A 12,623-nucleotide genomic window follows, 5' to 3' on the forward strand; every position below is an offset into this window, starting at 1 on the left:
TGCAAGTCGGGGGTATTTTTTGGTGTTGAGTACTTTTGTACTCGCTTGTCGTTGTGCAGACCGGAATATGTTTCCCTAAAACGTACTTTTAAACTGAGAAGCCTGGGAAAATCTTCATTTCAGATACTAGAGGAAAACTTTCGCGGTTTAAAACTATGTAAACATGAGAGATGCAATAATTTCAGAGGGAAATGTAAAATACAATGATCGTTTGACAATTCTTTCGTTCACATATTTTGGTAGTCCTAGTCATCATATCAAACGTAGAAGGACGTTCATCAAATTTATTTGAAACGTGATGTAATTACAAAAATTTCGATGCATTCTAAAATAATATTGGCAATGGTAAACAAGTGGATTGCATAATATAATTGCGTAGTTCTGCGTCGAAAATATACGGTTGTGTTTTAGATACAACCCCTTACTTTTTTTTCACAATAACAAAAGTTGATTCACTCTCAATGCTGTAACTCACGAACCAATCGACCGATTGCTGTCTAATTTTGACACGTATCCATTGGAAGATGGTGCTTTGTGATAGTCAAGTAGATTTTTTCAAGAGGCGCCATCTAGACGTCAACCGTACGAACTTTTCAGCCGAACTGTTACAACATAATGTACCATAATAATAATAATACAACATAATAAACCACCATATATATATATATATATATATATATATATATATATATATATATATATATATATATATATATATATATATATATATATATATATATATATATATGTATATCACAATAACGATTTTGCGTAATGTGCGTTTGAAAGCTCTTAATGAATCGTTAGATTTTTCGTGGAGTGACCCCCCTATATATATCAACGACATAGTCTATTTTATGAAGTTTTTTCACTTAATTATTTGTTTTTTCTTTGAATAAATACCAATAACACCAAAAAATACACAATAGCAATAACACAAAGACGCGCACTGTACAGATAACACAAATTACGATTTTTCGCGCGAGTATAGGAGTGTTAAGTATTGTCCCAAAAATTCAAAATATTCATTGAAACCGAACTTATACCACCAGCAAGGTACCAATTTCCGGACAGCATCTACGGATCCAACAGCGTAACAATCATTATTCGTGCACTCAAAGAATGGAAAGTACACCGCCAAATATACCTTTAACAATAACAAAAATACCCCAAAACTTCACTTTATTCCTAACATCCGTAAAAAAAAATCAATCCAAAATTCGTTATTTTTCGACCATCCAGACAGGGATCCCCCCTTAAGGTGTATTTGAAGATGTAGTTTTAGGAACGTGGATGCTCTCTCAAAAACTGGTGGTACGTTTTTCTCAGAATTTTCTGAATTGTTACGTAGCGGTTTTTCAAAATTCGAAAAAATGCCAAAATGTCAGCAATTTGAAAAAAAAGAAAATCATTTTTACATACTGAATAACAATGTCAGCCAGATCGGTAGATTCTGTGAAAAACGTACCACCAGTTTCAGAGAGAGAAGCCGTGTGTCCAGCTGCCAACAGCATAATAATCACAAAGCCACACCTCGCACATTAGAAAACCCCATGGGAATTCCACATGAGCTAAATGATAACAACAATACACTTGTCGATTAGACATGAGTTGATACTTACTTCCTTCAGTTTTCGGCGGTAGGGGAAGATGGCCCTGACCCGACCTACTAAATTGCAACGGCCATTCATCACATAAAAATATTGTTTTTTTGGCGACTTTAGCATTGACATGTACAGCATAACTCTAACACTATGGTTCATGAGTCCTAAAAAAGAGGGAAAAGAGGTCAAATCGGAAATCCCTTCATTTTGACGTGGGACTACGTCTAACCGGAATATATGGGGGGTAAAATGAAAACATAAACACTGAACATGCAGGAAAAAATACAAGATTTCGAATGCTTATAACTCGAACATTTTCTACTGGATCGGAAAGATGTTTGCGTCAATTGATAGGGAATATTTCTACGCATCTATCGCAATTAATAAAATGTCATTTTTCATTAAATAAATAATTGAATAACTGTAAAATGTTAAGCGTTATCTAAACGCCCTAACTGCCTCGTTTTGATTGGCCCGATTTACGGTTTCCCCAACACAGACTTCAAAACCAAGCAGCGTTGGGGAAATCGGAATTGAAAATACATGAAAGTAGGGGCAGCTTTTGTTCCCACCGAAATGCGTTTCTCTAACATAGACTTTAAAACCAAGGAGCGTGGGGAAGTTGGCAATGCAAATACATGCAATTCGGGGGCATTTTTGTTCCGATTGAAATGTGTTTCCCTACCACAGACTTCAAATCAATGGAGCGAGGGAAAATTGGCATTGCTAATACATGCAAGTCGAGGGCAATGTGTTCCGACTAAAATATGTTTCCCAACACAGGCTTCAGAACCAAGGTGTCTAGGGAAATTGGGATTGCAAATTCATGCAGGTCGGGAGTATTTTTGTTCCGACTGAAATCTGATTACCTATAAAGACTTCTAAACCAAGGTGTCTGGGGAAATCGGCATTGCAAATACATGCAAACTGCGAGTACTTTTATACTCGCTTACCTTTGTGCAGACTCGAATGCGTTTCCCTAACACGGGCTCCTAAACTTAGGTACCTGGTAAGATCGTGTAGACACTAGAGACATGGCATTTGTTCAAACTTTTTAGTCAAAACGCAAATATATTGAATTCAATTGAATTCGGAAATTGTTTCATTCAATCAAAAATTCAATCAATACATACAAATGATTACTAAGCTAAGGTAGTCTCACGTCAACCTTGCGGTTATATCATAGATATAACCCACCCATTTTTTTTTTGCAGCGAATCTACTCCCAATTGGTCGGAAATGACATACACCCCCAATTATATAAATGATGGGTGAAAATAACTGATGAACGGAAAACGAATATTATCTTGTTTTTAATTTCCGGTTTTCTGATACTGGCTCAGAACTACCAGCAACGTTGGAGAAGCCTTACTCAATACTCATGGTGAAAGGACTTTAACAGCGGAAGTCGTATATCGTACTCCGATGTCCTTCTCCTCCTGATGACCTTCTGTTTCATTGGAAACTACCCCTAAAACACCAAAATTGTATTCAGTGAAGTAGAGTTAGATAAAGAGATCCAAGAGATGCTCGGCCACCTTCCCCTACATTCGCCACTAAGCAAAGTGGATTTAAATAAACCTCATCTCGGCAGCATCTTCAGTTTCTATTTTGTAGTTCAGATGGCACGACACGCTTGTATGGTTCATAGAGCTACCTTGTTGATTGCAACGTTGCTCAGTATCATTTTTGGAATTCATTGTGAGGTAGATATTGAACTCATTTGATATCATAGAGTTTTGAACATAAATGCAAACGTATTTACTAGTGCGATGGGATATGTGTACCAATGCACAAGTGCAAATCTAACACCTTTGGAGGTTTTGTTGTTGATACGAGGTTTGTATGAAATGTTTTCCTGTGTTTTGATTTGCTATAAAGTTGAATTTTGTAGAATCGGCGATGATGAAGAATCCGTTGATGATTGTAATCATTATTTAGAAGTGTGTTGCGACAAGGAAGATGTGGTCGAACACGTGACAGCTCACCCAGTCGCACCTACCGATGCTGGTCCCTGTCCTGCTCCTGGCGATCGACAATTTGCCGAGTGTGGCATCAGACATATAAGGGGTGTTGGAATGAGGTTAGCTTATACCACTAATGAGGCCGAATTTGGAGAATTCCCATGGATGGTAGCTCTTTTCACGGAAGATTCGATTCATGGTCGAAAATATATATGTGGCGGTTCATTAATTGAACCAAACGTGATAATGACAGCAGCCCACTGCGTGTTCAACAAAACCTCCGAAACCATAATCGTCCGTGCTGGCGAATGGGACTTCCAAACTGAAAATGAAATTCGAAGACATCAAGTAAGTTGTGCTCATATCGATACAGATTATAATTTTAATCATTTGCGAGTTTTCGTTAGGAAGCAACTGTTCAACAGGTGATTGTTCATCAATTCTTTCACGAGTCTTACTTGTTCAACGACGTTGCTTTGCTGATATTGGAGCGGCCTTTCGTGGCGGATGATCACATTCAAACGATTTGCTTACCGCCAGCCAAGACAACGTTTAATGGCCAGAATTGTTTCGTTTCCGGTTGGGGAAAAGAGAAATGGGATTCCGACAGCTACAAAGCGATATTGAAGAAAGTAGAACTTCCCATAGTTAGCCATTCAGAATGCCAGACAGCGCTGAGATCGACTGGTTTGGGAAAAAAGTTTCGGCTGCACAGTACTTTCCTATGCGCTGGAGGGGAGAAGGATATCGATTCTTGTTCGGGCGATGGAGGCTCTCCACTAGTTTGCCCGATGCCCAACCAGTACAATAAGTATTATCAAGCCGGTATTGTTGCATGGGGCATTCGCTGCGGCCAGGAAGGTATTCCGGGAGTTTATGTTAGGAGCGCAATCTATACGGATTGGATTCATGAAACGATAAATGATTTACAAAATGGTGGCACCATTTTTGTCAATAACTAGTAAAATAAACTATCAAATAAAATAAAATATCAACAAAATGAAAGAAAAACGTGTAATTGAGTTACAATATCACCAAATCAAGCAAACACAATGGCTTATGAATTAGTTACTAATTATATTTTTTTCTATAGTGGTGCGATTCCATTTGAATTCGAAGGTCGATTTTTTCTTGTTTTTTTATTTGGCTCAAATTTTGCAGACGAATTCTTTATGACCAAAAAGGACAATTTGTATAATCGGTTTCCCATTTTGACTCTAGCCTTGCCTAAACAAGAATCTCCGGACAAATTTTCCAAGAAAATATATCTCAGAAACGGTTGATCCGATGGATTTGGTGTCGTCCGCAATGTTTCAGGTTATTATTGGGACTATGCAGAGATAATGTGCCCTGTTAATTTTTTTTATATATTTATTGTATTTCGAAAATAACACATGAAACATAATTTTCTCAAAAAAAAAAAAAAAAAAATGGGTGGGTTATATCTATGCTATAACCGCAAGGTTCATGTGGGACTACCTTATCATACCAATCATTTGTTTGTATTTAATGAATTTTTGATTGAATGAAACAATTCTCGAATTCAATTGAATTCAATATATTTACTTTATGAGTAAAAAAATTGTATAATTCCATATAAGGTCAATTCATCCATTGTGATAGATTATGTTCTTCGGTACAAGTAAATTTAATGATAGTCCTTTTACGTTTGGTATGATGCCTAGGACAAAATCTGTGAACGGAAGAATTATCAAACGATTATTTCATTTTACGTTTTCTTCTGAATTTTGCATCTCTCAAGTGTACGTACTTCTCGAACCGCGAATTTGCTTGATTTGATGAACTTCAGGCACTCAGTTTCGATTTTGACATATACATCGAACGCATATTGTTTAATCAATAGGCGTCATCGCAGCAATTGGTTATCAACATCTTGCCTAATCATCAAATGGTATGCGTAGGAATTCAGTGAGCAGAAGATATGAAGGCATATCCTTCAATGCAATCTTGAATAACCGAGCCAAAGCGTGGTGTTCGTACCCGCTTTTGTAATCCATGTTAGGAGAACACTTTTCGGAGTGCAAAAAAAAACATGCGAGTGCAGAAGTACTTCCGGAAGACCGTGTTAAGGAAACATATTCTAGTTTGCACAAAGGCAAGCGAGTATGAAAGTACTCGCAGTTTGCATTTATTTGCAGAGCCGATTTCTCCAGACATCTTGGTTTTGCAGTCTGTGTTAGGAAAACACATTTCAGTCGGAACAAAAACTTGCATGAATTTGCGATGTCAATTTCCTCAGACACCTTAGTTCTAACGTCTGTGTTGGGGAAAAACATTTCGGTCGGAACAAAAATACCCCCGACTTTCATGTTTTTGCAATACCGATCTCCAACGCTGCTTGGTTTTGAAGTCTGTGTTAGGGAACACATTTCGGTGAGAACAAAAGTCCCCATACTTTCATGTATTTGAGATGCCGATTTCCCCAAGGCTGCTTGGTTTTGATGGCTGTGTTAGGGAAACCGTAGATCGGGCCAATCAAAATGAGGCAGTTAGGGCGTTTAGATAACGCTTAACATTTTACAGTTATTCAATTGTTCATCTAATGAAAAATAACATTTTATTAATTGCGATAGAAGCGTAGAAACTTCCCTATCAATTGATGCAAACATCTTTCCGATCCAGTAAGAAATGTTCGAGTTATAAGCATTTGAAATCTTTCATTTTTTCCTGCATGCTCTGTGTTTGGGTTTTCATTTTACCCCCTCGAAGCCTTTCGATAAAGAATTGATGATCTCATCGTCTCAAAACTGAATCGCCTTGGTTTGTCTCCGTGATTTTTTCCCTGGCTGAAATCTTACTTGTCATGTAGGAAGACCTTCGTTAAGGTTCTTGATGCCAAATCAGAGATCTTCGAAATATCGTCAGGTGTCCCGTGAGGCAGTCACTTGGGGCCTTTGATCTTCGTTTCATTCATCAACGACTTGTTTGACCACTCAAACAAACTACGATTCAACGAACACATCCATGTCGATCGCGAAAACTAATGCCATGTCTGGATTTTTACGTCGCAACTGCCGTTCTACGCATAGTTGTCCCATGTTACCTTTTGACGATTTTCACTTTTCTTCATAAAATGTTGTGTTTATACATAATCTTACGGAAAAAACACAAAAAAAACCTATAGTTTATTCCCAACTTTTAAAAAAACAACATCAATCTCAATTGTCCCATGTTGATATTCTATTCATAACTGTCCCACCATGTATTTTTTGGAGATCCTTATCGAATAAGTCGGTTCAAGTACAAGCATTTCATGTCACACTTTCAGCAGGCCTAATGCACTCTTTTCTGGTTTGGAAGAACGAACTAATTCTCAAACAAATAAGAACAAGTTTAACAGAACACGTGTTAGCTTGTTAGCGAATACCTAATGACAATGAGATTCATGATCTGCGAAGGTGTTGCAGATCACTCATTTCTTCATAAAACGATGTTTCTATGCATAATCTTTCGGAAAAACACAGAAAAAAAAACTGTTTGTTCCCAGTATATCAAAATACAACATCAAGTTCAATTGTCCCATGTTCTAGTCAGAACAGACCCACCATTAATTTTTAAACCCGTAATCAAGCTTGATTGATTCAGTGAGGGGATCTCATCACATTTCATTAAACAATAGTATAGTGCTTATAAAAAACCAGCTGTATTGCTAAATTGAAATGTTTAAAGCTTTAGGAAGACAAATATGCGAGAAAACTTTGATTGCGTTTTTCTCAGATGCTGATTTTGGAACATGGGACAACTATGCGTAGAACGGCACAACACTGCGCAGTTTGACGACGTTTATGCCTTAAAACATTGTATATTTCGTTGGTTCGTACTGTGCTTGAATATGGAGTACAAATTTGGGCTCCACATCATGTTGTTCACGTTCCACGAATTGAAGGTATTCTATTAAGATTCGTAAGATATACGTTACGACGGCTTCCATGGCCCCGACAACTTGCCTCGCTATCGAGTCGCCGTGACTTTCTACAGAGGATCTTCGTTTTCGACATCATTCGTAATAATATTGACTGCAGTAGGACAGGACATCAAATTTTATGCTCCAGCTCGCCAGCTACGCAATACTAGTCTTTTATGGATTCCAAGACACCGCCATAAGCAGGGCTGCGATAGCCCACTCGCCAGATGATGCAGACTTTTTAATGACGTGTGTAGAGATTTAAATTTTGACGTCAACAGAGTAGTTTTTGACGTGGGACTACGTCTAACCGGAGTATATGGGGAGTAAAATGAAAACCTAAACACAAAACATGCAGGAAAAAATGAAAGATTCCGAATGCTTATAACTCGAACATTTCTTACTGGATCGGAAAGATGTTTGCATCAATTGATAAGAAATATTTCTACGCTTCTATCGCAATTAATAAAATGTTATTTTTCATTAGATAAACAATTGAACAACTGTAAAATGTTAAGCGTTATCTAAACGCCCTAACTGCCTCATTTTGATTGGCCCAATCTACGGTTTCCCTAACACAGCCATCAAAACCAAGCAGCCTTGGGGAAATCGACATTGTAAATACATGAAAGTATGGGGGCTTTTGTTTTCACCGAAATGTGTTCCCTAACACAGACTTCAAAACCAAGCAGCGTTGGAGAGATCGGCATTGCAAATACATGAAAGTCGGGGGTGTTTTTGTTTCGACTGAAATGTGTTTCTCTAACACAGACTTCAAATCCATGGAGCGTGGGGAAATCAGCATTGCAAATACATGAAAGTCGGGGGTATTTTTGTTCCGACTGAAATGTGTTTCTCCAACACAGACTTTAGAACCAAGTCTGAGGAAATTGGCGTTACAAATTCGTGTAAGTCGGGGGTATTTTTGTTCCGACTGGAATGTGTTTGCCTAACACAGACTTCAAAACCAAGATGTCTGGGGAAATCGGCTCATCAAATAAATGCTGCTTTTGTTTGCCTTTGTGTAAGTGCCTGAAGTTCATCAAATCAAGCAAATTCGCTGTACGTACACTTGAGAGATGCAAACTTCAGAAGGAAACGTAAAATAAAATACTCGTTTGATAATTCTTCCGTTCACATATTTTGTCCTAGGCATCATACCAAACGTAAAAGGACTGTCTTTAAATTTACTTGTAACGAAGAACATAATCTAGCACAATGCATGAATTGACCTTATATGGAATCATACAATATTTTTACTCACAAAGCAAATATATTGAATTCAATTGAATTGTTTCATTCTATCAAAAATTTAATCAATACAAACGAATGATTGCTACGCTAAGGCTGTCCCACGTCAACCTTGCGATTATATTATAGATATAACCCACCCATTTTTTTGTAGTATTTGATTCGATCAAATCGAAGGCTTTTGATCAGAATGGGCAAATATACACGACTAGATTATTTTACAACATAACAACGCATGAGAACACACGTTCAAGAATATGTCAAGAAGAGATAACAAGCTGGGAAAGTCTACCTCACTTGCCATATTCTCCTAGGCATTGTTTTCTCAAATTACTATTTGTTCGTCACATTTCTTCAAACTGCGGTTCCGATCTTCTGATGAAATAAAAAAAAATGGCTTGATAAATGAATTATTTAAAAGCAATCAGACATCTACCAGTGTGGGATACGTGTGTTGTCTTAAAGATGGACCAAGGTTGTGGCTTCCTATGGAGCATACTTTGACTAAAGTAACAGTTAGTTTTATGTGTCAAACAAATGCCTTTTATATAAAAAAAAACTTGTTCAGCCAAAAGATGTTGTCAAATATATCAATTGTAATGTTATGGAAGAGGAACAGTTCATTCAATCCGAAGACAAACTCCTAAGAGATGTGACCGTGGTTGAGAAGTTCTTCAAACTGAACTTTTCAACCACGGTCATATCTCATAGGAGTTTGTCTAAATATAAAAAAACCAAAGTCGCAGAAGCCAAACGACATGATGCACGTAGTCGCATAATGCTGTGTACGTTGCCCACCGTACAATAGTACAAAGTGGATTTTGGTGTAAAACATGCTGCGAACGCAGGATGGAAATCGTGTTAAAGTACTATCGGGTAAAACATCCACCCCACGCCAGGCGTCTGCCTTTCTGTTGTCAATAAGAGAGTGCATTTGTCTTCAGCCTATTCTATTCCTCCGAATGCTAAACAACACGAGGATGGGTTTGAAATGGCTTTTGGTTCGTACAAACTAGCTGGGTTGGAAAGATCATTGCAATGTTTTTTGAACCGAAGTTGATTAAAATATGCATCATTCATGATATTTACTTGCGTCTTAGCTCCTCGAGGGGAATCGCTCTCCCTCTGTTTTCAATGCGAAGCTCAAGTACTTCATCCGCACCGAAAGGAATGAATGTGCAGAGAGTTTCCTTCGCTCCATTTGTTCCACATTCCTAGCCACCCCCACCCACCACGCCGGGTGTCTGTGCTAATAGGTCGAATGGAGAAACGCAGGGGAAGGCTGCCTTTTCTCTTTCTCGTTTGTTTTTCCATCGTTTCGTCCCTTGGCACTTAAGAGAGAAGCGAGTGATATTTTGATGATTATTTGCTGAAAATTATAGGGTTAAACTTAGCCAGCGCTTCCCAATGGGGTATGTAGATATTTCGTTGATTCGGGAGCCCCATTCGAAAAGGGAAGGAAAATCGCTGTGTGCATTCAAAAGCATCATCACGGAACGTGTTTTGAATGCAAAGTACCCACATACACATTGTAGCATGAGCTAACGCTCTCGGAGGAACAACGGTGCAATGATGAGATTCGAATTCGTAATGGCTCCGGTGTGTTTTTATGTTTGTCAAATGATGTAAAGGGTTGAACACTGAAGAGGGCTCTCAAGCCGGAATTCATACGTCAGTTATCCCAAGCCAACGGCAAAAGTGGTGCGAAAATGGGAATCCGAATGCACAATGACACCAAGGAACAAACAAAATCGATATACTGCACCTTCGGATGGTGGAGTCAACCATACAGGATTCCCGTAAATGACAGATCTGCAATGCGTTGGTTTGGCTCTAGACGGGTTGTGTTTGCATACGACGAATCGGAACTTATTTTTGTGTAACCTTCATCAAATATTAAGCATCCTCGAATGACACAATGAAAGGAAGCAATTTGAATCTGCTCGGAGGCAGTCTTCCCAATTGTTATTCAGTTTACGTGAATTTAGAACGCCCCAGAATGATTTTGACGCCGAAATGCATGAACCGAGCAAATATTACGAGATTCGATATCCTTCGCTAGAGCATATTGCTATGGCGAGAAAGAAGTGAGTCATTGGTATTGCTGCGGGTATGACCTCATTTGTGTCCCACTGTATGTATATTTATGTATATCAGTTTCTCCTTGAACCGATATAAACAATGTAAACTTAATACACATTGTTACACTTTCCGTCCAATTTTCACCCAGCACGTGGGGCAGAAATAATTGACTTGTTGTTTTTCAATCGAGATGTGTTTTCCATCGATTTTGTTTATGATGCACACTGATCGGCTCATCTAACAATACGACCTTGCGATGCTCCAGCGAACGGAAAAGCTCCCCGTAGTGCCACTGAGATCAAATTCAACCAATTTATTTTTATTTTTCGCATCCCTTTCACGGCTGCGTATGTTTAGTCGTGCGGGGATGCTGCGCGTGTTTTTTTTTCTTCTTCTCCCCTTCCGTTGAGTTATCTTACTCACTTACTTGCCTCAGAAGTGGTTCGTGAAAGGGGAGAAGAGCCCCATCTTTTCGGTAGCAAGCAGTATGATTTATGAAACTGATATTTTATCACAAACAAGACGGCTGAAACGAACCTCATTCATTCGACAACGACTAAGGGTAGGAAATAAAAATCTTATTATATCTTCATTAAAATGAATCAAAGCACAATTTTGCGGTTTCCTGTGTAATTGGAGACCGTCGGGAAGCTTTGCAAACGGGGTGTGAATAGCGGTCGACAAATTGAGTAAGCCGTTTGGGGTATGAGGTTCATTTATTTAGAATATTCTCGCTGTGATACATATTTTATCTTCTAGATCAAGTATACAAGCAGCCATTCCATGCCAAACCGATATAGTGGTTTTAAGATTTTCGTGAAAAGTGATAGTTTTGTTCCTTATCGCAAAATATTAGATTAGAGACTTTTTTATTTCTTTATTAGGGTACCTATTTCCATTTTAGGGTGGTCCGAAATTTTGATTTTGTATTCGCTATTGACCAATTTCATGTCAATTCGACTTAGGAGTTGGTAGCATCATCTCACATAGTAGTGAAACATTGTGTGCGAAGACATTAATGATTAAACAGCTTTGCATACCCGAAACTTAAAAAAAAATTAGACTACTTTTTGAAAGGGGCCAAAATTTTATTCTTAATTTTTAACAAAAATTTGTAACTGAAAAACTATAAAACAAAAAAAATCTGATCAAAGGATTTAATGTAGGAAATTGTTTCAATTTTAATGAAAAAATACCAAAATATTAGGCTGTCAAAAAAGTCCTGCGGTATTTCCGCGAGGTGTCGTTGTAAGCGCGTAGTTCTAGTTGTATTCATTGTATCGAGTCATACTATAGCTTGTTGGAAAGGTATTTTTACGCGCTATAATATAGTCCTTGACAGTGTTTTGTTTGGTTAAGTCGTTCGTGAGTTATAAAGGGTGTGTCACATCAAATTGCATCACGGAAAAAACGCTGTAGAAATTTAATTTTTAGGAATTATATCTTCAGCTTTCGCTTATAATCATTTAAGAGTGTATAGATCACGTTGGCCATGCTTCACTGTTAATTTTTCGTAAATTTGGAAAAATGTCGTCGAACGAAAAAGAGCGTCGTGAATTAATTCTGTACACTCATTTCGAGAATCCGGAGTTGTCACATCGGGACATCGGTAAGATGCTGGGAATCGTCCAATCCACGGTCAGCAGAGTACTAAAACGATACTTCGAGAACCTAACCATCGACCGGAAGGTGAAGAACGGCAAAAATGGATGCTCCGTCAGTGAAAAAGATCACAAGCGCGTAGTTAAGCAGTTTAGACGTGATCCGAGAAGTTCGGTCCGGGATGTCGCCAATAAG

The 12,623-nt window shown here is 38.2% G+C and overlaps 1 protein-coding gene across 1 annotated transcript; it reads left to right on the forward strand.

The window, feature by feature from the left end:
* The first annotated feature begins 3,202 nt into the window (after positions 1-3,202).
* Positions 3,203-4,553, forward strand: LOC129769250 (phenoloxidase-activating factor 2-like). Its single transcript, XM_055771369.1, has 4 exons — positions 3,203-3,310; positions 3,373-3,443; positions 3,499-3,916; positions 3,976-4,553. Exons 1-4 carry the CDS (start codon positions 3,227-3,229, stop codon positions 4,528-4,530), a joined length of 1,128 nt encoding a protein of 375 aa, XP_055627344.1. The 5' UTR covers positions 3,203-3,226; the 3' UTR covers positions 4,531-4,553.
* The last annotated feature ends 8,070 nt before the right edge of the window (positions 4,554-12,623 follow it).

The sequence above is a fragment of the Toxorhynchites rutilus genome, chromosome 2 (assembly GCF_029784135.1).
Source record: "Toxorhynchites rutilus septentrionalis strain SRP chromosome 2, ASM2978413v1, whole genome shotgun sequence".
In the NCBI taxonomy this organism is placed as follows: Eukaryota; Metazoa; Arthropoda; class Insecta; order Diptera; family Culicidae; genus Toxorhynchites; species Toxorhynchites rutilus.